The 24,608-nt window shown below is 39.0% G+C and overlaps 2 protein-coding genes across 5 annotated transcripts in view; one reads left to right on the top strand and one right to left on the bottom strand.

The window, feature by feature from the left end:
* Positions 1-2,310, bottom strand: part of LOC130102421 (sacsin-like) — an 88,958-nt gene extending 86,648 nt beyond the window's left edge. Inside the window, exons 1-2 of one of the 4 annotated variants that reach the window (XM_056268445.1) lie at positions 2,284-2,310; positions 1,145-1,196 (exon numbers count right to left, since the gene is read on the bottom strand). In XM_056268445.1, coding sequence (XP_056124420.1) covers positions 1,145-1,176 — 32 coding nt within the window. In that variant the 5' untranslated portion in view covers positions 1,177-1,196; positions 2,284-2,310. Of the gene's footprint in view, positions 1-1,144; positions 1,197-1,695; positions 1,731-2,283 lie in introns of those variants that run through there. The other 3 variants (XM_056268448.1, XM_056268446.1, XM_056268447.1) reach the window with 3 other exon arrangements.
* Positions 2,311-3,207: 897 nt separating this feature from the next.
* Positions 3,208-6,148, top strand: LOC130102454 (zinc finger protein 501). The gene is made up of 2 exons (XM_056268481.1): positions 3,208-3,265; positions 5,111-6,148. The coding sequence occupies exon 2, from the start codon at positions 5,138-5,140 to the stop codon at positions 6,146-6,148; it is 1,011 nt and encodes a 336-aa protein (XP_056124456.1). The 5' UTR covers positions 3,208-3,265; positions 5,111-5,137.
* Positions 6,149-24,608: the final 18,460 nt, after the last annotated feature.

Genomic DNA, 24,608 nt, shown 5'->3' with positions numbered 1-24,608 from the left:
TGTTAGTATGCTTGAGATTATTTGTAAAACATATTATTATTTTTTCATAAACATGCTTGATCTGATGACTCTCAGTGTACTTTAACACTCCACCATATTAGTTACGGGATTACGCATAAAACTGTCATAATGCGGCTGTAATGCACACATGAAGATGGAGATAATAATGGGGGGGGGGGGGGGGGGGGGGGGGCTTTTAGTATGAATATGGTGTCCTTACTGTACACTTTAGAATGGGGGTCAAATTGTCTTCATTTATTTTAGTAATTTATAACTGTAAAAAAAAAGCACTAATTAAATATAGTTACTAGCTTCATAGTGTTCAGTTAACTTAATAGATGGTGAATCACTGAAATATAACTAAGTACATTATACTGCACAAAAATAATAGATGGTTTACTAAGTTGTACATAACAGCTTAAAAATGTGTTTACTGTACATTCAGGATAATACATAATTACTAGTTTATTTGAGCTTTTTATGGCATTTATCCTTCAATGACTAATATGTCCTTGTTAATCAGCAATTAGTAGTATTTTTGTGCAATTTGCATTTAAAAGATATAAGCATTCAAAACTTGTAGTCTCTCACTGCTGCCAAGGGATCAATGATTTTGATGACATCACTCTGCACTTCAGCTGCATCAGATTTTCTGTCCAATCAAATGCTCTCTAGAATCCGAAGCTCCGCCCCCCTACATTATGAATAGACTCTGAAGCTGCAGCTAGTCTATTATATAGGGGATAAAGAACGATTCAGACCGTGTTCATATGCTTTCCATTGGGGCGAATGAAGTCTGGTTTCATGTTAGTGTTAGTTAGTCAGCGATTCGGAGGAGATTAGCGGGAGAAACCGTTAGAGAATAGGGGGAAACTGAGGCTTTAAAAAATGAGAGGAGCTGATAGATATGCCCCGGCCTTTCTTCCTGTTTCAGTGGATGTTACATCAACACATTGAATAATGCTGCACGTTTCAAGGCACTCAGTGGGACTTCAAATGCATACATGGATAATTAACATAACCAGGAACACATGTGAACTCAATCAAAAAACATGGAGACAAACTAGCAAAGGGGAACACAGGCAAACAGGAACCAAACTGGACATAATCGTTACAAAAACATGCAGTGAATAAAACCACATACTTTTTCCTCTTTTGCTTCGATGCTGAACTCATTGTTCTTCTCTTACATTCTCCTGTGTGGTTAAAAATATTGAACTGTTTAAAAAAAACAATAATTAACTTCCAATTTCTCCAAATTCTTAAAAGAAGACAACTTTTTGAACAGTTATTCCATGAAAACGGTAACAATACTGTAAATGTAATCTCAATAAAAGTATAACGTATAAGATTGCATACACCTCGCAGAATCTGCTAGATGTTAATCTTTGAAAAAAATGAGAGGATCATCATAAAAATTGCCTTCTTTTTTTCTTTATTCTGTACTGCCCTGAATAAGCTAAACAGCACAACTGATTTTTCCATATAGTCCACAAGAGAAAATAATTACTAAATTTACACAACTGAACCAGCTCAGAAGTTTACATTCTGCACACTTGAATCTTATACTGTGTTGTTGGTTGATCTACGACTGGTTTAATGTTATGTGATGGTCATATACAACTATTACAAAAGCTGTAAACATTCACTGATGCTCAAGAAGGCTTGTGTCACAGACACACAGAGGCTACTAACTGCAAAGCCAATGGGTAGAGCTTTATCTCGATCTCGATCTTTCTCTCTCTCTCTCCTTGCATACACACATTCAATGTTCAAATCATGTCAACTTTGCCTCAAGAACCAGTGGTTTCAATCAAAATTTTACATTTTAAAACAGTTTTTCTCTGAAAAACCAGTGTAGTACAAATCATAAATTTTCGGTGGTAAATTAGCCTACCTGAAATTGCTGAAAATGTTGATTATAATCTCTGATTAATGTGCTTACATGATTGCTAAATGTATTTAAAGGTCTTAAAGCACTTGAACCTCGACAACTGGTAGGTAACTAAAAGCATTTAAAGATGGTTTGTAATGTTTTCCGGAAGACAAAATATGAACAATTGTGGACTATATATACAAATCTGCTGTGTAAAAATAGCCTATTCATACTTGTGATTAAAAAAAATTCCATTTTTATGATCCCTCTTTTGTACTTTTAAAATAAAAAATACATATAAGTTATGTTATATTGTTGAGTTATATTATTGCCTATTACATTATAGTATTACATTATATTAGTTAAATTTAAAAACTTGTAAACTCCTACATGTGGTTATCTCCTACCTTCAGTGGTCCTGATGCAGAGTGAATGCAGAGATCAGAGTGAGTCTGATAAAACCAGCGCGAGCTTTCTCTAGGTTTCACAATGATAATGATAAAGCCAATCACTGGTTCTCTAGGTTTCTGTTCTCTAGAACGGTTCCTGTTTCGTGAAACGAAACTTAGCCTACACTCCTCCTTCACAATGAATGAGTTGTCAAAAAAGCCTAAACCAGTTTTCACTAAAATAGCTCCGTTTTTAACTAAACCAGACACTTAAAGTAGGCCACCTGTTGCAAACCAAAAAACAGGATGCTTGAAAACCATTTATTGTGGTCCATGGTTTAACAAACATAACCGTGTTTTTTTTAGTAAAACCATGCTAGTTTGTGGTTACGATGGTTTAAAAACCATAACCGGTTTTTGTGTTAATTATTTGTTTGTAGTAAAACCGATACTTTCGAGGAAATTACACCTATGACTGAATAGAAAGGAGCAGAAAAAAAGGATTTTGGAAGCTTTTTATGTTAGAAGGAGATCCCTTTTTAATGTATTATGAGTTAGCCTACCTTGCAAAAAAAAAAAAAACTTGTAATAAATGTAACATCCTGGAATCTGTATTAACTCTAGGGGATTTAACGACATTAAATATAATTGTAAATAATTAGGCTACTTTTATTTTGATAGCATGGCAGTGAGGCTGCTTTCTGTATGGCTTCCACCACTAAAGAGAGAAACTGATTTCCCTTTGTTTAGCCTACAGTGTATTTCATCTACCAGTGATAATATCGCCGTCAGCTCGTGTGATTTTCGCCAAAACCTGCAAATGCTGACGTGTATTTCATGGCGCCATATTCTACATCCATGTCCGTTCATCTGTGGTGAATTAGCTTATCTAACCATAACCAGAATCCGACTCATGTGCACTGAATAATACAACGAAATCCTCTGTAAAGCTTCAGTTCGGTGTGTGAGGATGTTCTGTGTGGAAACTGTGGTGTAAAGGGTGAGTCTGCGTTTTTGCATTCTTGGATGTTGCGTAATCACGAACAGGGTGAAATGAGGACCTATTTCAGCCCTTGAGAAATGTTTCCCCTGGCGCAAGTCATGTTTGGTTGTCTTTTGTGTGGAAAACATCATCACTGCTGGGCATACGGACTTCAGTTATCAGCGAATACTCAGCTTCAGTTGTTTGCTGCATCATGTGTGTGATGTGTGAAGACAGTCGCGGTGCTCGAGGGTGTTCCAGGAAGGAAATGTGTATATAATGCTCAAACCTGCTGTCCCCAACCATATAAAACTATCATATGTTTTAAAGGGCATTATAATTATATGGTAGTTCTATAAAACACACACATAAATGCATTATTATCTTTCCAAGTTTCAAACATATTTTTCAAACATTTAAATGAATGGAGATCCTCATCTAGGCTAGAGTAAATGAATTCTCCCCTCCTTTATTAAGTCATTTAATAATTTTGAGTTATTCAGTGTTTTGGCTAAATTTTAAATCAGAAAGTCTATGTAATAGGCCTATATATAATAATGTATAACTGCTGCCATTGGCAACAAACAGCTATGACGTCAAAGGAAGCAGATACGGAGAAATATGTCACACTTTTAAGAGCCCTTCATAAAATTCAGCCACTGGTTAAGCATCTGCTAGGCCCTACATGATTACATATTTGCAAAATGCAATCATGATGCATTGTACCAAACCTTACATTTACCACAAGCTGATTGTTGGAAAGATTTATATCCACCAGCTAACAAAAATATGTCCTAGGAACGTTTTGCTAACATTCCCATTAAGTTATGAAAACTTTCTTTATTCGTTTTCTCTGAACGTTCAAAACATCCAGTTTTTTAAATGTTTTTTCTTGGTTATGCGAACATTAAGAGAACATTACATTTCATCGTTTAGCAAGCAGCGTTACTTTTAAATGTTCTCTGAACGTCCCGAAACAAAAATGTTAGACAAACGTCCAACCAAAACCTTTCAGAGGAAACGTTCCATGAATGAGGTATAAATAATGTTTTACATTATTAAAGACCAGATAACTTTAAACAAACATTCTATTAACATTATTGGAAGAACGTTTGTTCATAACTTTGAGAGAACCTTGCCACAACATTAACTACAGTTCTGAGAACGTTCCCTGTTAACTGAATCATTCCACTGTTATTATTAGTTAAGCAGGAAGAGGATATTTGTTTTCTCTTTTGGCAGAAACAAATGATGTTGCATCATCTATAAAAATCGTTTTTATAGTGTTGTCCAAAAGTAATGACTTCTTGGTACTGAATTTTAAAAATGTGACGATACCAGCATTTCCCTCTAGCATTTTGAGCACTGTTGAACGGATCCTTAAACGCCTCTGATTGGCCATTGCATTCACACGCTCGACATATATGTCTCTGATTGGCTACGATTATTAACAATAACATCTTTGACGCTCTTCACAGATGCACACAGGAGCGTTTAAAAGCAGGCGTCTAGCAGATGATCCCCAATGTATGATAGACGCAGCTTTCAAATGCTCCCGTGTGTATCTGTGTAAGCGTCAAAGACAACATGTTTTTGAAGCGTTGATCATTGTAGCCAATCACAGACATACATTGAGTGGCCAATCAGAGGTGTTTAAGAATCCGTTCAACAGCGCTCAAAATGCTAGAGGGAAATGCTGGTATTGTCACATTTTTAAAATGTTAGTACCGACTTGGTACCGAAGTCGGTACTTTTGACAATTCTATGACATTTAGACCGCCAATGGATGCTGACTCTCAATTACACCTGTAATACATGTTGAACTCACTGTATTGTCAACTCATGCGATGTTTTTGTCATTAGGTGTGATGGACTTTTGAATCATTCATCATGTCCCACTCGTCCAAGCCTCGAGCTCACCCTTGTGGCCTGTGTGACAAATCTTTTACCCAGATCTCCATGCTCACCAAACACAAGCGAATGCACACAGAAGACAAGCCCTACAAATGCCCCTTCTGTGACAAATCTTTCTCTCTTTCTTCTCGCCTGGTCCTGCATAAACGCAGCCACGCCGGGGAGAAGCCTCACACCTGCCGGCTTTGCTCCAAGACCTTCATCTCTTCGTCCCACCTGTCTCTGCACATGCGCTCGCACTCCGGAGAGAGGAAGTACAAATGCAGCGTGTGCTCCAAAATGTTCATGCAGTCGTCCCAACTTCTGCGCCACAAGACCATCCACACCGGCGAGAAACCCTTCAAGTGCCCCGACTGCAACAAGAGCTTTGGCCGCGCCTCGCACCTGAAGACCCATCGCAGGCTCCACACCGGCGAGAAGCCCTTCAAATGCACACAGTGCGACAGGGCGTTCACACAAAAGGCTGGGCTTGTTATCCACCTTCGCTTGCACACGGGCGAGCGCCCTTTCAAGTGTGACAAGTGTGGGAAGGCCTTCCGCACGTCCGCTCACCTGCTCAACCATCAGGCCCTGGAGCTGGGCGAGGGACGGTTCGTGTGCGCCACGTGTCAGAAGGGCTTCCGGTCCGTGTCCATGTTGAAGCAGCACGAGAAGAGCCACCAGGGCAGCGGGACGCTCTGCTGTGGCGTTTGCTCCGGGACCTTCGCTCAGTCCTCTTATCTGCAGCTCAACCTGCACTTACACAGCGGAGAGCAGCTCTTCCACTGCAAGGTGTGCAACAAAATATTCGTGAAGATGTCCACCTTTGAGAAACACTGCACAAAACATCAGATGGAGATGGACGACGAGTGCGAGGACGAGACCGTAAAAGAGGAAGATCCCCCATTCGAGCTGCATTCTGCCGCATCCCCGACACCATCCACTTCAGAGGTCAACACGCGCTCCAAAACAAGAGCCAAAATTAAGAGTACAATGGACAACTTGTAATGACAAGCTTTTTGCAACATTAAAGAGGACCTATTATGCCCTTTAAGTGTTGATGTTGTTTCAGGCTCTACTAGAACAGGTTTTCCTGCTTGAATGTTGATTATTCTCCTCATATTCTCCATTGTTGCGGCTCCTCTCTTCCCAGTCTGTCAGTAACACTCTGTTTACTTCCTGTCTCTATGAAGCCCCTCCTTCTGAAAGCACACTGTGCTCTGATTGGTCGGCTGGAGCAGTGTGTTGTGATTGGTCGAGTGCTTCGAGTGTGTTTGGGAAATGTCCCGCCCCTTACCATAACCACCAGTTTAACACACCACTGACTAACTCAACCAGGCCCCGCCCCTTTATTCTGCGTATTAATTATTATAATGAGGAATATTGTGACTGTTCGTTCCCGGAAGAAACTCAATCTACTATGGAGGCGTTTCAGGAGTTCAGAAACACTGACACTGATATAGAGAATAACTCAGAGTTTTTTCATGTTCAAACAGCAGCATTACACACACTAAAGAAAGATGAACGAGAAAAAGCACAAGAGGACCTCTTTATCATAATGCCCTACTGTATTTATGATTTATGATATAAATGATGCCTTCATTTGCTCATATTTATGCACTCATACAGACCTGTGGATCATGCAGGTGTACAAAAACTTGTCTTTGCAGAGATTTCTGCACTTAATTTAATTAGTTGTTATTTATCCATCAAAAAGTGGTAAAAGTACTATAGTTACAAGCTCAGTATAGTTACAGTATATGTACAGGCTCAGTATAGGTACAGGCGCAGTTGGATTCTGCATGGCAGTGATGGCACATTAATATCTTCAAAGATATTAATTCATTATCCTCAAAGATATTAATGTGCCATCACTGCCATGCAGAATCCAACTGAGCTTGTCTTTTCTATTCCCATTCAATTCCCTCATATTTAATTCCTTGAGTTTGAATTGAGGTGGCAAACAGATTTAAATGCTAATATTTGTATTTATTTGAAATGTTGTGTATAACCTGAGGCTGGAAAGACACTTCTTTTCTATGTTGAATGTCACTGCATTCGAACTCTGATCTTTGTTTTATGCCCATTTTGATTCAAATAATATCAATCTAAGAACTTAATCTAAACTGGAACCAATTCTTCAGTTCTGAATTTTGCACAAACCTGATTAATACAAAAACTTACATCTATACATACTATATCTAAAAATACAGACAAATGTAAAAGAATTGAGACCTGCATACAATCTGCACCACTTTCTGTATTTTCTCTATAGATTTCCACAGAATTGAAAGGCCTGTCATTTGTAGCAATCTAGAGATTTCCACTCCTGGAGAGGCTATTTATTTAAAATAATAATAATATTTTACTTCTAAGATGGTTGTAATCTTGGCAACAAACTAATCTCAATTAAATGTTTAAAACCATTCTGCAGATTTTCCCTCAAAATCAGCAGAGAAATGTGTAAAAACATCCGCTCTGTGTCTAGTCATATTGCACAATGCACATATAGATTTCATAAAGCACATAAGATTAAATCTGAAGTCAAGGAGGATGATAAAAGAAAATATAACAGAACAGCAATAATTTTTATTGCGTAATTTCAAAGAGCTGAAGTAAGGTATTATTGACAGTGGGCAGTTGAATTATGTAATATAATGTGCAGTCTGGTTTCATATCCACAGAGAAACTCACAATACATAAATGCTTGGTATATTTATGCAGAGTTGTCATATTCCTGAAGTCTATTATGACTGTGAACAATGCTGTTGATTGGATTACTTGTGTCAATACTGTGTAGATGTTTATTTATTTTCTTAGTTTAAATGTAAGATATTGTTAAAAATGTGCATTCGATTTACTGTTAAATTTATATTACATTATTACGTATATGTTGTTATAAAGCAATACAAGACAACATCTGTGATTGACACCAGAAATAAAACTATTGATTTCTTTAAGAAACCTCGTCCTGACCCCAAGCCTTTGAGCAGTCGTAGTGTACAACGCCTACAAGCCAGAACAGTCTCATTTTCAGTCGCAACCATGCTGTCTACGCTTAGGACAGGTGTGTAAACTCATGCACTTTTGGAGTAGGTTTAATGGTGGCTACTTTTTACTCTAATTTTAATGCGAAAAATGCATAGTGTATTCTAAGGGAATCATTTTTTTTTACTCAAAGATGAGCGATGTCCTTTTTCCAAATGTAAAGTGTATTGTGTTATGCACTAATAATGCTGTTGCTTTATGCCAGCACTAGATGGCGCTGTATGGCTGGTAATGGGGAGAGCTGAACTGGTACTTGTTTCTTTGGGACTCGCTCTCTCTGCTGTACTCTGGTTAAACTGGTTTGCGGTGTTCTTGTGGTTTCTCCAGTGTTTTAGTGCTTATTTAGACTGTTGCAAACAGATCCTTTTCTCGCCTTGATTAACCAACCCGTGACAAAAATTGTTGCCGATTAAAATTCTGTCATTTTTTCACCCTCATGTTGTTCCAAATTCAATTGATTCTGTCTTTATTGAAACACAACAGGGGGTGTTTGCAGAGGGGTTTTGCAAATAAAGTCATGGTTTTATATCAGGGGTCTATCAGCCCCTTCAGCTTAGACCCCGAAGCCGCCGCCAGGCGCCGCCATTTAGAATTTCAGCCGCCGCCAGCCAATAATTTCATAAGCCAAATTGAGCCGCCATCTGATAAAGTTTGGCTGAGCCGGCTAGAATTATTTGCATCAAATAATAATTCTATCACATAGAGACATACACACACGAAATATATTCGGTTGTTAAGTCTGACGTCACGCGTGACGTTTAGCCTCTTCCGGGCCCAAGCGCTCCGCTCGTCCACTCCAGATCCTAGACTAAATAAACCCTTTTCTTAAGGGCTTTTTTTCGCTTCAGTGCCAGTGGGTGTTACTAGGGATTAAGGGATAGCACCCACTGGCGCCAAAGTTTCTTCATTCGTTTAAGATTTGTAACTTACCTTATCAACTGCAGCCATTTTCTCTTATCTTTCTCGTCACAGGGAAAGCGGTAGAATGACAGTTGAATGTCACTTGTTTTTTAACTCCGATCTATTTAAACAACACGGGAACATGTTAAAACTCGGGCGAAAGCGGTAGGTAGGTAGAGAGGACCCGGCCTTTGGACCCGGAAACAGTATTATCGGAGAGTGGTTACGTCACGACTTAACAACCGGATAAACAATACACGAGATCTATTTTCCCACTGGATTCATAACAGCACAGTCTTGTGCTCGTTGCTACGATACACAGACTTATAGCACTGAACGTGATATTACTGCAGTAACAAACCACCGTTTCCACATTGCTAATTCACGACGCATGCTTCAGTGTATTGAAGTGAAATGTGCAAAACTTTGTCCAAAATAATACTGATAACAGTGTGTGTACTGTTTATATTAAGGGGAGACACGGCAGGCAAAAACATCGGGGCTTTTTTACTGGTCAATTTTGAGATCTTTGGATATTTGTCTTTAATAACATATGTCTTCTTTCAGACTTGTGGTGAAAAAAAGTCAGAAATACACATTTAGGTCTTTATTTTACTACACTTCGTCTGTTTGCGTCTGTAGATTTCTCATAAATTCAACAAAAGTTTGCGTTCTTAATCAACATACTTCTCCGCGATCTCTGCCGTCACCCTCTCTTCACATGCACCGTTAGGAAGCTCTCTCTTGACTTCTGTACAATCCTGTTGAATCCAAATATGGTCATTTCCTTTTTATCAGCAACCAATCGTGAAATAAAAAGACTGAATGCGCGATCTCATTGGCTGATGATAAATCTTTAAAGCCCGTTTTCTCAAAATGACCTGCTTCAGCCATTTGCCGCTATGAAAAGTTTGGCGGCTGCAGCAGCCATTTAGGTTTTGGCTGAGCCGGCTAGCCAGCCAATAACTTCATCAGCCAGCCATTATTCTCAAAACAAATGGCTTCGGGCTCTACTTCAGCTTCAACCTCACGCAAAGCTGCTCCAGCTAATCAAGTCCTTCGTCTTATTTGAAACTACAGGTACAGGTGTGTGTGTGTGTTGGAGCTGGTTGGAACTAAACTCTGAGTTTGACACCTTTAGATCAACATTGGGATTGATTGATTGATTGAGTGACTGATGACAGAATTTTCACATTTGGGAAAAACTATATGTTCTCTTGTGTTTCTTTTAAATTAAACTACATTTAAAATAAATGTTCATGGGAGTACTTTAATTATGAGAGAGCAACAAATAAATACTGTAAATATTCCTCTGCACATTCGATTAAACATCCTCTTTTAATAAACGTAAAGTATGTTAGATGTTGAGGGTGTCTTTATTGTGCACCTCTAAAAACGTAAATCTCCTCAGAAACCATTCCTGCCCTGGAGTCGGATATCCAGGTATGTGTTGGACTGTTTCCTCGCATTGTCCATTTTTGTCTTTAACTTATCCTCCGTGAAAGACAAACAATAGTATATATTTTAAATAGTAAATACGAATTATCTAAATAGCTGGCTGATCGTTAACTTGTCAACATCAGCAGTTCATTTAAATCCGAAGACTTCGGAAGGGCATGTGTAGAGTAAGTTTAAGTTCAGAGCAAGCAAGCTCTCAGTAAATATTGTTTAGGGTTTGATATATAGATTTTGTTTGGCTATAAATCTGCAGTGCCCTGTCGTAGACATGTAAATAATATCCCATGTTGAAAATTCAGGTGATTTCATCTTGCCCTGCGTAAGTAACGTCCACTGGAGGCAAGCTTGGCAAACCCAAGTGCAGCTTTATTCAAGATATGATCGAACATAAAACAAAGGAGTGGCGTGGCACTCAAAAAAATGATCAAACAGTGGTTACAGGAGACAATACTTGACAAAGACACATGGCAAACATACACAATAGAGGTCGACCCATAGTGGATTTTACCAGTACCGATAACTAGGTCTGACCGAACTTGCCGATAACGATTAATCAACCGATAGTTTTTAAAATTGATACTGGATAAAAAAACATAACACTCCAAGTAAAACCGTGCTGAACTTTATACAAAAATAAAAAGAACAGTATAGGACCATGAACATGCATTCACACTGAAACGGTGAAGAAAGCGACACTCTAAATAACAAATAAAACAGTTCCATCCAAAAAAAAATAATAAAAAAGGCACTTCAAAAAACTTGTGAAACTAGTTCTGTTATAGAACTGCAATAGATTAAATGATAACATTTTCTATTTCTAGTTCTATTTTAATATTCAAAGTTAAGAAACCTCAAAGTATAATGGAGAAAGCAGAGTTGGTGTGCATGGTGCCAGTCAGCCGGCTCCTCTCGTCATGAATCATGCCCACTTCACGGAGCACAGGGATTTCTTGGCTAGATGTGCAAGTGTTTTAAATCTCATTTCATTTATCTGCTACCTCTGCAGAGGCATGTCACTTCTTTCAATGACAAGCTCTGACAAACAGCACTCAAACTCTCTCTGAAAGCTGTGCATCCCCGAGACACAGTGGCACAGAGGAGCCTGGCGTACAGGGTGTCCCCTAAACTGGGCTGATGGATTCTCTGCTGTCTCTGGTTCCTCGTCCTGCTCAGGCCCTTCTGGTGGAGGGCTCGGGTCTTGTTCTCTGAGCTCTTCAGCTTCCTCTTTTAGCCACAGTTTTCCTTTTTCAAGTGTTTTCAGGCGCAAGGGCACGAGCTTTGTATCTGGGATCAAGGAGTGTTGCTAGGACCAGAATATTTGTGTCTTCTGCCTTGGAAAACCACTTTGTCAGGTTGTCAAGCATGGTCTTTCACAGAGTTTTGATCCCTACTGATGATGGATCAGCTTTAGATCAGACACACTGGGGATAATGCATGCTGATGAAGACTCAGTTGCTCATCTCCATTGTGACTTCTTCGATGGGAACCAGTGTGCCAATAAGGTAGCAGTCAATGTCCCTCTGCGTGGCAGATAACCACTGATATGGCCATGTTCACCAGCGTACACATTCAGTGCCCGTCTCTGTTCATACATTCTTTGGAGCATATGAAGTGTTGAGTTTCATCGAGTTGGGACAGCCTGGTTGATGTAGTGCTTTGGGAGACCCATGCTCCTCTTGAATGGTTCTTAGTTTGGCGCGTACAGAGTGGCCAAAGTGAGTTGCGCAGCTTTTTAATATGGCAATAATGTCATCACTCATAATGAGCTGAAGGGTGTGAGCAGTGCAGAATAAATCAGGAAGATCAGCCAGTTTCATTTCTTTTACCATGCTCTTCCATCTCTTAGTACAAGAACAACACGCTCTGTTGCAATATCCCAATCTCCTACCATGTGGAGGAAGGTTTCTTGAATATAACTGGCTGTGTGTGATCCAGTCATGGGCTTGACATTAAGCACCACTTGCTTTCTAGACCAGTCCTCAGAAATGCCCAGTTAGGCTCATCAGGGACCCTGTAGTGCCAGACCAACAGTCAGTTGTGAAGGCCATGAATGGGGCTTTGTCTTTCGTCACTACACTTTTGACTTTTGTCAAAACTCTGGAATATGTTTCATCAAGCATCTTTGTTCTGACTTCTCATTTGTAATCCAGTGCCTGGGTTCCATAAGGGACATGAGCCTCTTAAACCCAAGGCCTAAAACCACTGAAAATGGTTGGTTGTCAATGGCAATAATTTCAGTGTTAGCTGCATCAATTTTGATAGACCTTGGATCTGTATCCTTTGGATCTGTACACCTGGTACAGATGGCGGCCATCTTGGGACGAGACTCTGGATCAGCGGCGGCGGCCATCTTGGCCAAGGGCTCACGGGCTAGAGCCGATGTGTGTGCTGCCCACACACACAAGCCGTGGCCACTGTGATCAGCGCTGCATCTCCCGAAGACACATGGCGTGAAGAGGCTCAGGCTTGGAGGGTACTGTGGTGTCTCGTCCGCAAAACCCACAGTAAAAGTTGAGCCGCTCAACAAAAGGGCATAATCAATATATTGGGCAAGGGAAAAATAAATTTTCCCCCCAGGCAATCCGGAGCGCAAGGATTCTCTTAACCCAAAGTGAAAAATGTCCCTTAGAGGCACGTCGTTAAAATTTACCTGGCAGCACAGTCCACAAAATTCCCCCACATCCGTCTCTAGGGGACTATTCCCCTGGTGTAGATGCAGGAGGGCTAGTGCTGGGTTCATACAGTGTAGGTCAAGTATTCTGTAAGTAACGGCCACTGGAGAACCCAAGCTTTGTGCAAGAAATTATCAAACATAAAACAGTGGCGTGGCACTCAAAACATGAACTCACCAAACAGTGGTAGCAGGAAACAATGCTTGACAAAGACACATGGCAAACATGAGGGCTTAAATACACAAGACTAATGACTAGACAAGGGACACCTGTGAACAATGAAACAATGAACCAGTGACAACATGACAACACAGAACACATGGCAGGATCACATGACAGACATAAAACAAGAACTTGAAACAAAACCAAAACGTGACAACCTGCTTGATTTGTGATTTTTTTTTTCCACAGCAAAACACTTGTCTGTAAACCCCTAAACCCCTATTGAGTCCGCTAGTCAGGGATGTGGAAAAAAGAGACGTTCTTCATGTTTAATGTCTATTTCCAATAAACGCGTAAATAAATAAAAAAATCACTTGTTTTAGATTGAGCCTGAAGTGAAAACTTTCACAATTACATTTTTCTCACGGCTCCGTCTTCTTTTTCTTGTGAAATAATGACAAACAGGCTGTGTCAATGAACAATGGTTCAAGCCATTAGATAAATTAGCTTATAAGTTTAAAAATGGTCATCTAGTCGGGTCATACTAGCCTCAAATAGACTATTTGTGAAATATTTCATGAAACATTTTTGGTCATTAACACTTTCTTGAGTCCTTACCTTAACTATACTGATTTGTGAAACCTTTCACAGTACAGTTTTGATCATTTAACTCTTCCCTGAGTCCTTAACCATTATGATTTGAGTAATCTTTCACACTGCAGTTTTAGTCAGTCAGTAGACAAGTTTTGGGACATACAATCATGTCATAAAATTGCTTCTTTAACGGAAGATCTGTAACACAATTACTTGCATCTTGTCACTGTAGCTGGCCTGTCAATCATCTTGTCACAGTTAACAACCTCCACATTTGATTTAATTTAATTTCCTACTGTATGAGAAAAGAAGTAGCAAGTTGTTGATCTGCCAGTCACGGGCCTTTCATGCGGAGAACTCTGCTCATATTTTTGCATAATGGAGCACTTTAATTGCCAAAAAGATCTTTATAAAAGTTCACAGTGACACTTATAAAATTAAATAAATATTTTATATCAGCTTAAATGTTGATTATTAGTCACTCAAACCCCGTTATCTAAACCTCTTAACCGTCGGTTTTGTACATCCACCATGTTTGTAGTTTTTAAACACTTTTTACTCGTGTTTGTAGTTCTGAACTGGATCCTCCTCCAAAGTGCAATGGGTTGTGGGTAATATTAGCTGTTATACTGAGCACGTATCCGCACTTCGAAATAGTAGACCATCCGGGGACTTCTGGCATACTCTTTTCAACAGACTATTGGGACACACTTATGGCTCGTTTCCACTGAGTGGTACGGTACGGTACAGTTCGGTTCGGTACGCAATTATTTGCGTTTCCACTGTCAAAAGTTGTGAATGGTACCAAAAAGCCGAACCGTACCGTACCACTTTTTGGGTACCCTTCCGTTGGGGTACCTAGCACAGTGGTACGGTACTAAAAGGTGGAGCTAGACTCACTGCAGAACGTTGATTGGTTGAAAGAGTATCGTCTCTTGCGCGTGCTACAAGGGCATTAGCAGCATACAGTTGAAATATAATACTACTGTTATTGTGTCACGAAATGTAGTTTTAAGAGTTTTTCAGGCGAGAAAGTAGTTTTTTAAAGCTCAAATCTGTGGTTTATTTATAGATTTATGATAATTTGAAGATCCATTCCAAGCAATCACCGGACGCTCGGCGCTCGTGCACCCCGCCTGGAGCAGCCTTTCCCCGGCTAGTCATTCTGATGTTTGCCGCTGACTCTGACGTCTCTGTAGTGGTTAAACATGAGATATAATTCGTCTTGTACAGACCTAACAGGCGATCTTTGGTCTCGTGAATCTATAATTCGTTCCCTGGCCAATAGTTTTGGCAGAAGGCTATAAGTGAAGTTTCGTATATTTGAGCGCTGAATTTGTATATTTGACTGAATTGTTTGCTTTATGTTATTAAAGCTTTACTGTATATCTTTTTGTACCTTTTACTTATACTTTTATAATGGCTATTATTGATAAAACTGAAACTCAACAAAAATAGATAGTTTTGTCATTTATTTTATTTTATTACAAGATCATCTGTAAAGTTGTTTATTGCAACATTTGTACCAATGCAATATGCAATAAATTGCCTAGAATATGTTTAATATTTTTTAATTTAAACGAAAAGAGGCAGGGTTGTGTTTTATATTTAGTTTTGTTATAAATATAACGTTACATACATGCAGTTAATATAATCAATAGGCTATGCGTTGCCTGAACCACATTTGTGTGCTTATAATGTTTAAAATGTATAAATTAAATCGAAAAGAAGCAGAGTGGTGTTTTATAACATATTTCGTTTTATTGTTGCCTTAAATGTACATAACCGGAGTAGCAGAGCGAGCTGAGTCGCGCATTCAAGAACGCGCTGTTCCATCAGCAGAATTGCGCGTCCTCGGGATCATTCTCCTGAGTCGTACTTTGCGTGGCTACTTGGTATTGAGAAACGCCTAATGCCAGCGCTTGTTTCTTGTGACAAACATGCCGAGAAGCAAGAACAAGATCTGCTGTCTGTCATCCATCGTTGTTTACTATGTCGCTTTCTTTGCGCGAAAATGACGTCGATCTCTTCTTTCCGGCAAACACCACGGCTATCAAGTAAGGGTACTGTTGGCAGTGGAAACGCTAGCCGGATCATTCTGTACCGACCCGACCCGTACTGTACTGTACCGTACCGTACCGTACGCCTCAGTGGAAACGAGCTTTTATTCTAATCCCACATACTGTTATATAGATGGACATTGGGATACAGGGCTGGAGTTTGACTGAGACGGCCTAGTAAATCAAGGCTACGTCACACATATGGGGTGAGAATTGCTGCATTATTCCAAATATACAGATTAAGATCCACAAATAAATGTAAAGAGTTTCACAAAAAAATTTAAAATTCACAAATAAATTAAATGAGATTTTCAACAAAAAAAAAATATTTACAAATGTGTTTTATGTCACAAACACAATTCAGCCTGGCATTTATTTGTGAACTGCTTTCTGTGCATTTGTAAATCGCTGCACGCATTTGTGAATCTCTTCTTATATTTGTAAATCCCCTCATGCATTTGTGGATTTTGAAACACTTCTAGCATCGACGTGCAGACAAATCCACAAATAAGTGGACTCCACCCACCGTTTCCTCAAGCCAATCAGATAACGGCCACATTGAGCTGACCAATCGTAGCACTTTCTTGCTACAACCAATCACGCTAGAAAGTGTTTCAAAATCCACAAATGCATGAGGGGATTTACAAATGCGTGCAGTGATTTACAAATACACAGAAAGCGGTTCACAAATAAATGCCAGGCAGAGTTGTGTTTGTGACATAAAACACATTTGTAAATATATATATATATATATATTTGCAAATCTCATTTTATTTATTTGTGAGTTTTATACATTTTTGTGAAACTCTTTACATTTATTTGTGGATCTCAATCTATTTATTTGGAATAATGCAATAATTACGTTTTTTCGTGAATTGTAATGTGTGCAAAGGATTGTGGGTGATTGAAGGACGTGAAGGATACACTTGATGCGTCTTTCAAAATCAGCCGAGTGAAGGACACGAAAGTAACTCGCCTTCAGATTGAGACGGCCTTCAGCGGCGCTTGAGGACGTGGCGGCCGATATATGCAGCCTTACGTTTGAGAAACACTCCGTTAGGATTGTCTTGGTTGGCGCTTCTGAAAGCCGCTCTTAAAGGGATACTTCACCTCTGGGAAGATGAATGTGTATTTAATATTGGTCATTTATATAGTAGAAATGTGAAATTATTTTTGAAATTGAAGCATTCTAGACTGAGAAAAGGCAGAAAATGTATTTTTCACTCATGTGGCTGAAAGACAACAACTCCCAGAATGCACTTGCTTTGCTGCCCTTACGAGGCCTCTCCCAAACCACGCCTACCGGTTACAGGCGGCAGTATCCGAAAAATGGAGACAACTAGGCTTGCTTTGATACATCGTGAGTTATTTGATAAATTTCCATCGAAATGGTGCTAAATTGGTTGTATCGAGATGTACTAGCCTAATGTATAAAACACAACTTAGACTTTCACATTAAAAATATGATGCAAATTGCAATGCAAGGCAGGACCATGTCAACAGAGTAGCTTAGTAGCTCTGCATATGAACTGTTTTCCTCCATTTGAAATCACTATTTCCCTAAGCTAATACATTATCTAGGGTAATCCATACTTTAATAACACTGTGTGTTCACACCGAACGCGAATAGAGCGTCAAATACGCGTCTAGTTAGACGCTTGAATCTTCCGCTCGAGTTCAAATTTTTCAACTTGCACAAAAGACGTTCGCGGCAAACGCGTCGCGAATGATGTCTATTCGCGTCTTTGCATTGACTTTGTATGTAATCTACTCGCGCAAATGATTAAATTCGCGTTCGGTGTGAACACACCACAAAGGTTTATATAAAGAACCACAACCAATGTGAGTTATAACTTTTAATTAAAAAAATAATTAATATTAACACTTTTACACTCAAAGCTCTGTGGATTCAGCGAAAATGAAGAAAATGGCATCGCTGAGATTCGCGACAGCAATAGGACTCTATGTCTGTTACCATAGGCGCACAGCGAGAGCACTGACACCTTCAAAACTACCTTCCGCCATCGTGATTAGCCTACTATACAAACTTTCTACACAAGAGGTAAGAGTCTGTAGCTTCTACAGAAAGATGGCTGACACTCTGTTTACATTCTGTGAGTGAGATGTGGCGATGTGAGATGTGGCCATATGGGCGTGGTGAAAACATGCGGTACACTGGCTGTAGTCTTTAGCCTCTGGCACAAAAATCCTCAGATGACTCAAAATGACGATTTTTGCGTCATCGGAGGATTTTTTCCAGACTAAAAATTAATTTTTCTCTCATATCAGGGGGATATGAGGGGGGGGGCACGGTAATTCGAAAATACTCCTGGTTTTCTACTGATACAAAGCTTAATGCTTAATCCTGAAATATCCCTTTAAGGCCTGTTCACACCGGGACGAATTTCACGCGCGATATTCGCCGACGTTTAAAGAGCATATTGCAGGTTAAAAAAAAATCTAAATTAATATATAACCTTGTATGAAAATACCATATGAAAAGTTAATGCAGGATTTACAATGTTTTAAAACGACATAAGGGCACTAATTTAGTAGATCAAGTGAGCGTTTCTTGGACTGCTCGTAAAAACGACCTTTTTTTCAACATTGCGTCATTTTACGTCACGCTAGGGAGCCTCAGCCTCAGCTCAGTGCAGAGTAGGCTGGCATTCAGTGAGAGCGGCCGTGAGTCAGTGTGTTTTAGGTAGTTTTTGTATTTCAATTTATCATCGTCATGGTAAATTATTGTGTTTGTGGAGGTTGCAAAAACTCCGGCCTGTCAGGACATCGAGTCCACAGGTTTCCATAACAAGAAAAACGGTGCTGCTGTATATCTTTCGTGCCTGGTGCGGTTTGTGCAGGTGAAGAGACGGGATTTCTCTTCCGCATCGGCTTCGAGAAACGCGGTCGTATGTAGCTTTCACTTCAGATCGGAGGATTATCATCCTGGCGATATGATGGAGTTCAACATGGGATGCCGAAGCAAGAATATTGATCGTCGTATACTGTACCAATGGCATTAAATAGTGTGATATAGGTAGTCATGTACTAAATAGAGGCAACTTGTAATTGAAAAACAAAATTACTAGGTTGTTTAAATATTCAAATCTTTAATTTTCTGTATGTTATATCCCAGGTGAAAAATATGTTTTAAAAATGTACTTGAGTATATTTCTATTGTAAGTTAGTCTACTAAAAACATACTCAAATAGTTTTTATACATTTAATAGTATAAATCTACCCTAAACATACTAATGTCTGCTGGCCTGATTTACGATGGTAATAATCTGTACAATATTGTGAGCACAGTGTGTATCGTTAGCGAACGTGTATCTATAAGCACGTCTCTCACCAAGACACCTGTCCTGTTCTCCACTGGTTCTCCTCACACCACAACTCAATTTGTCTCTGACCGTTCTGTCTGACATTAGTCCTGGCCTGTCCTGCTCTCTCGGCAGCATAGCAGGCTCATAACTATACGGCTGTGGTCCGTCATACGAGTAAGTATTTCCCCAGCGTCCGAAATGTCATTGCGATCCATTGTTTTCCTGTTGTTTGAATCGACCGCTCTCCCGCCCGTTACGTCACGCCTGCCACGCCCATTTTCAGACGCGGAAGTAAAATTTTCTCACAAAAACGACTCCAGAAGCTTCTGTAGCGTATTTATAAGAATTCTAAAAAAAATTTAGTTCCTACATTATTTTTCTATACATTGACTCGTTGGGTCCTCTAACCTTCTGAAGTTACAGTAAAACACAACTTGGGGGCGCTCAAACACAAAACGGTCTTGCCGAGCACACATACGTAACGGCGAAGAAGATATACGCCAAGTATATAGAAATAAGACGAGGAAGAAGCGAGGCAAGATGAATGTAGAGCTGCTGGTCTCGTTGCTGTCGGAACATAAAGAACTATATGACAAACGCGACAGCGACTACAAAATAGGACTATTTCTGTTTTACATTAAGTGCCATCTAATGTCAGGGAATGAATTGGCATGTTCACTCGGCTCATCGTCAGCGAAAATCGCTTGGGTGTGAACACAAAAATTGCATTGAAAAACGCTGGCGAATAACGCGCGCCGATATTCGTCCCGGTGTGTACGGGCGTTTCGTCTGCATGAAGTTAAACAGAGTTTCTCCAGCGGTTGATGTCGCCGGAGATCGCCAGCTTGCTGCTGAATATGAAGTGGTGGTGTGAACAGGGCTTTATTTTGTTTTGACACCAGGGATCGTTTATCATCAGTAATATCTGTGTAGTGTGAACATAAGCTATCCAGCTACCACAACATTTATTTTTGCATATTTCTTTGTTATGCAAAAAAAAAAAAAAAAAAAAAAGCATTATACAGGTATGGTTTAATGATTTAGTCACTGAAATCTTTAGGGCACAACACCTGAACAGAAGGCCTGGATATCACAAGCTGTATTTACTGCCTTAATAATATTTCGAAAGATTACATTACTTGGTCTAATTTAACATGATTTGTCCTTTCTTGGAACTATATTGTTACACAGTTTTTATATGAGTTTTTTCCTTGACAAAGTCGCCTCTGACTGCTCATTGTGGCTCAAAGAGATGAAAGCAAATTTAGTGATTTAATCTAATGAGTTCATCCAGGCCTGATGGCAGTAAACGTGCATTTGCTGTAAAGCTGATTTGAAACTATCTGTAGGCCTACTGTGAAAGTGCCAATGTGTGGAAACAATAAAATAAGCAATTTTCTGATGATGATAATAATACTACTAAATTGTATTTATTCATTCTTCACTCACATTAATTATGAAAAAGACCCGCAGGAACAGTCTTAGAGAGAGAATGGATAATCTCGTTCAAAAGACTCAAATCTATGCATCATTTCAGATGACTAAGTTGTTCTTTTAATTGATTATTTGATTAAATATCATTTTATATGTCAAGTCAACAAATTAAAACTGAATTACTCATAGCTTGCAGTATATTATAGTGCACGTGTGATGCTCATTAAACATTGGATGTCTGAATGAAAGCCAGTTTTCTCCAGTAGAGGGAGAGGTTGATCCATAATGGACGATGACATCACTGGTTTCTCCAGAGCTTCTTTACAACAGAAATGAACCATCACTGAACTCACTGAAGCTGGATATGGCCATGTTTTCTTCTAGATCTGTACAGCAGAAACACACTCTGTTGCATTATTCTCCTGTTATCTCTGTAAAGCTGCTTTGAAACAATCTGTACTGTAAAAACTGCTGTATTTAAGCCAAGGTGACTTTATTTGACCTACAATACAACCTTTTTGTGAGAAACAATAAAGCTTTTTAGATAAATGTATCCTTTTTAAGTTTATATTTTTATTTCTGAATGACTCATGCATATTAAACTCAGAAGAAAGTAACACTAACATATAAGTGGGAAGTGAGAAATGCGGTTATGTAGAGATCTCTCAACAGTGCGTGTGTGTGTGTGTGTGTGTCTGTCTGTCTCTCTCTCTCTGTGTGTGTGTGTGTGTGTAACTGTAAATAACCTGCAGATACATGAAAAGTTGTTTCCTTTTACAACATTTGAGGCCATATAGGAACTTTTTTGGGCAGCAGGTGAAGGTCATATAACATCTATAACATATAAAATTTGACTTTGAAATTTTTGACTGACTTTGAACCCACAAAAAAACTTTGGAAATTCTTTTTTTTTCGTCTTGGGAAAATATAAGTAGCTTACACCTCTACATTTAGTACCTGTATGGCCCTCTTCATCAGAAAATTACTATGTGTTTCTTATAATTGTCTATACGTTTTATTTTATATTTGAAATTGTCTATGTGGACTGTTGAATTAATCTTTAATTTGCAATATTACTGTTTTAACTGTATATGTGATAAAATAAATGCTATGTTGGTGCTATAATGGTAAAAATTTAAATTTGCAGTGTAGAGAGAGGAAGGAGAAATGTTATGTGAAGAATGGCAGACCTATACATGTATAGTACCTGTTAGAAATTCATTTAAAGACCAAACACATGTATAATAAACCATAACATAACTTTTCCCTAATAGAAAGTTTCCGTATAACCATTTTAGTAGACTATCTTCCTAAAACAAATGTCTTTTAGTGGTTTCAGTCATGCAATGCGTTTTTGCAAAGAAAGCGTTTCCTCTGTGCCTTCATCGTGAGAACGGCCTAACATAAGCAACAAAAACCACATCCACCCCATTGTGACTGTCAAACAGATCTCAGAGCTCCTCGACTTCCTGTCTAACATGGAGATGTCTAAACCGTGTGTCGTGACCTCAATCCGTAACCACAGGTGCTGTTGCTATGTTGCTCATGCTGTAAATCCTAACACTGAAAGTCAAAAATGAGTACATTTAACTTAATTTTAAAAAAAACTTAATTTGATATTCACTCAAAAACTGCAATGCATTAAGTAGAACTTAAACCAAATAAGTTATGAACAACCGATTTGTTATTTTAGCTCTAAACATTTAAGTTGAATTTAATCTAGTTTATGTTTATGGTTGAAAATAAAATAATATTAAAAGTAAATTAGAAATCAGTGGGTGGGTTTACAATTTTTGGGGCTTTCTAATTTATTTTAAATTGTATTTTTCAAGAAATCACTTTTGTGTAAGGCCTATAATTGTATAGTTTTCATAGCTCATTAAATAAACACATAAATAAATACATTTAAAGTTTTCAGCTTCATACGAAGCCTACATTTAGGTCTCTTCACGGCGTTCTCAATCACGCACCGGAAAACCCCGCGTATTTATTTCAATCTGCCCATGACCCCCACAGCTCACGGAGTAACTCGGATGGCGGCCATGAAGAGATTTAACATTAAGCACGGCACCTGCTTCATCCTCTTTAGAGCACTTTTATACGTTTTATCGTTGTATTGTCGTGACTCTTCATCTTAATAATAGCCTAATAATAATGCATTTTATTTCCAACGCGCTTTTCTTAGATTTAAAGCGCTACAATATACAAAAAGAGAATAACAACAATAAGATACAATAAAACAAACACATTCAGTAGCAATAAGGAGCTCTAAAAAGCTGTCTTTAAATAATCCTTAAAACAGTCCATGTTGGAGAGTCTCTAATTCCCGATGGTAGAGCAGTCCAGAGACGTGGTGCTGAGACTGAAAATGCTCGACCACCCATAGACTTTAATTTATATGGAGGCTGCTGAAGGATGCATGACCTAGAAGAGCGCAGAGAGCGAGCCGGAGTGTGAGAGGTAACTAAACTGCAGAGATAGGCAGTCCCGTGAATAGCTTTATACGTTAAAACCAGTGTTTTGAATTCGATACGTGCTTGTATAGGCAGCCAATGCAAGTACCGGAGAAATATGTTGTCGAGCAGTTGTATGTGTCAATTAGCCGGGCGGCTGAATTTTGAATATATTGTCATTTTTGATGGATCGATTTGGGAGACCAATAGGGCATTGCAATAATCAAGCCCCGACGTAATAAAGGCATGAATAAGCCTTTCTGCATCTGGCAGCGACGGAGTAACAAAGTCATGGCCAGTAATCAAATTTGAACTGTTAAGTTTAAGTAAAGCCGTTGACATACCGACGAATAGAAGTTCTGTTTTTGATTCGTTGAGCTTAAGAAAGTTGTCATGCATCCAGGCTTTAATCTCATCCAAGCAGGTGGAAAGAGCTGTAACTGCAAGGTTTGGATTAGGGTGCATGCTGATATAGATCTGCGTAATGAAACCCCAACCCAAATTTACGAATGATGTCGTCACCCAAAGGCAACATATACATGCTAAATAAGATGGGACCAAGCACAGACCCTTGTGGGACACCCTGCTGAACTAGTGTTGGTATAGATTTGTTTGTTAAGAAGACCGACTAAAGAAATAGGTAATACAAGCTGACATATTCTTTTATTTATTATGCTTTGAGTAAACCACAGATTTGTCAGTGGAAAAGTAATATTTTTCTGTGTTTTCTCATTCTAGCGTAGACAAACGTGTCCCGCACAATTTTGGATATATCCGTGAGGAGATCATCCACAGACCGTCATTCACCCGGCAAAAACGAAATAAAAAAGGTAATACAAGCTGACCTATTCCTTCATTTAAAATGCTGTGAGTAAACTACAATTAATTTCTGTGTGTTTTCTCACATTTTGGGGTCCCGAGCAATTTTGGATCATTATCAGTGATGAGACTACCATCCACCGACCGTCATTCACATTGCAACAACTACAGAAAAAGGCAATACAAGCTGAGATATAAAGGGTAGGCGTATGCATTAACCTCACTTAAAAGGGAAACTGAGAAAACGCCAGTAAAACAAACGATTATCAGATTAAATTAAAGGTTGGACTCGATATAGACATGCAACCAGGAATCGTGTTTTCTGACATTTATATGTGCCTGGTTTTGACGCCAGGGAAATACATACAGCAAATTTGCCTGTGAACGCTTTATATAAATACAATACATGTATGTCTAAATCCGGGTGATCACTCACATCAATGTTATCATCATATCATCCAGCCCTAAAACTTGTATAGTTTTTTTGTCAGTGTTTATTTAAAAACGTCCAATTATTCCGAATATACGATGGTAAATATTTA

This window comes from Rhinichthys klamathensis, unplaced genomic scaffold (assembly GCF_029890125.1).
Source record: "Rhinichthys klamathensis goyatoka isolate OS25496 unplaced genomic scaffold, OSU_Roscu_1.1 h1tg000272l_1, whole genome shotgun sequence".
Lineage (NCBI taxonomy): Eukaryota > Metazoa > Chordata > Actinopteri > Cypriniformes > Leuciscidae > Rhinichthys > Rhinichthys klamathensis.
The sequence above is the reverse complement of the archived record's forward strand: the minus strand, read 5'-3'. Positions and strand labels throughout refer to the sequence as shown.

What these genes read in the sequence shown, in the direction of transcription:
- LOC130102454 (XM_056268481.1), top strand. Translation starts at nt 5,138, where the DNA reads ATGTCCCACTCGTCCAAGCCTCGAGCTCACCCTTGTGGCCTGTGTGAC.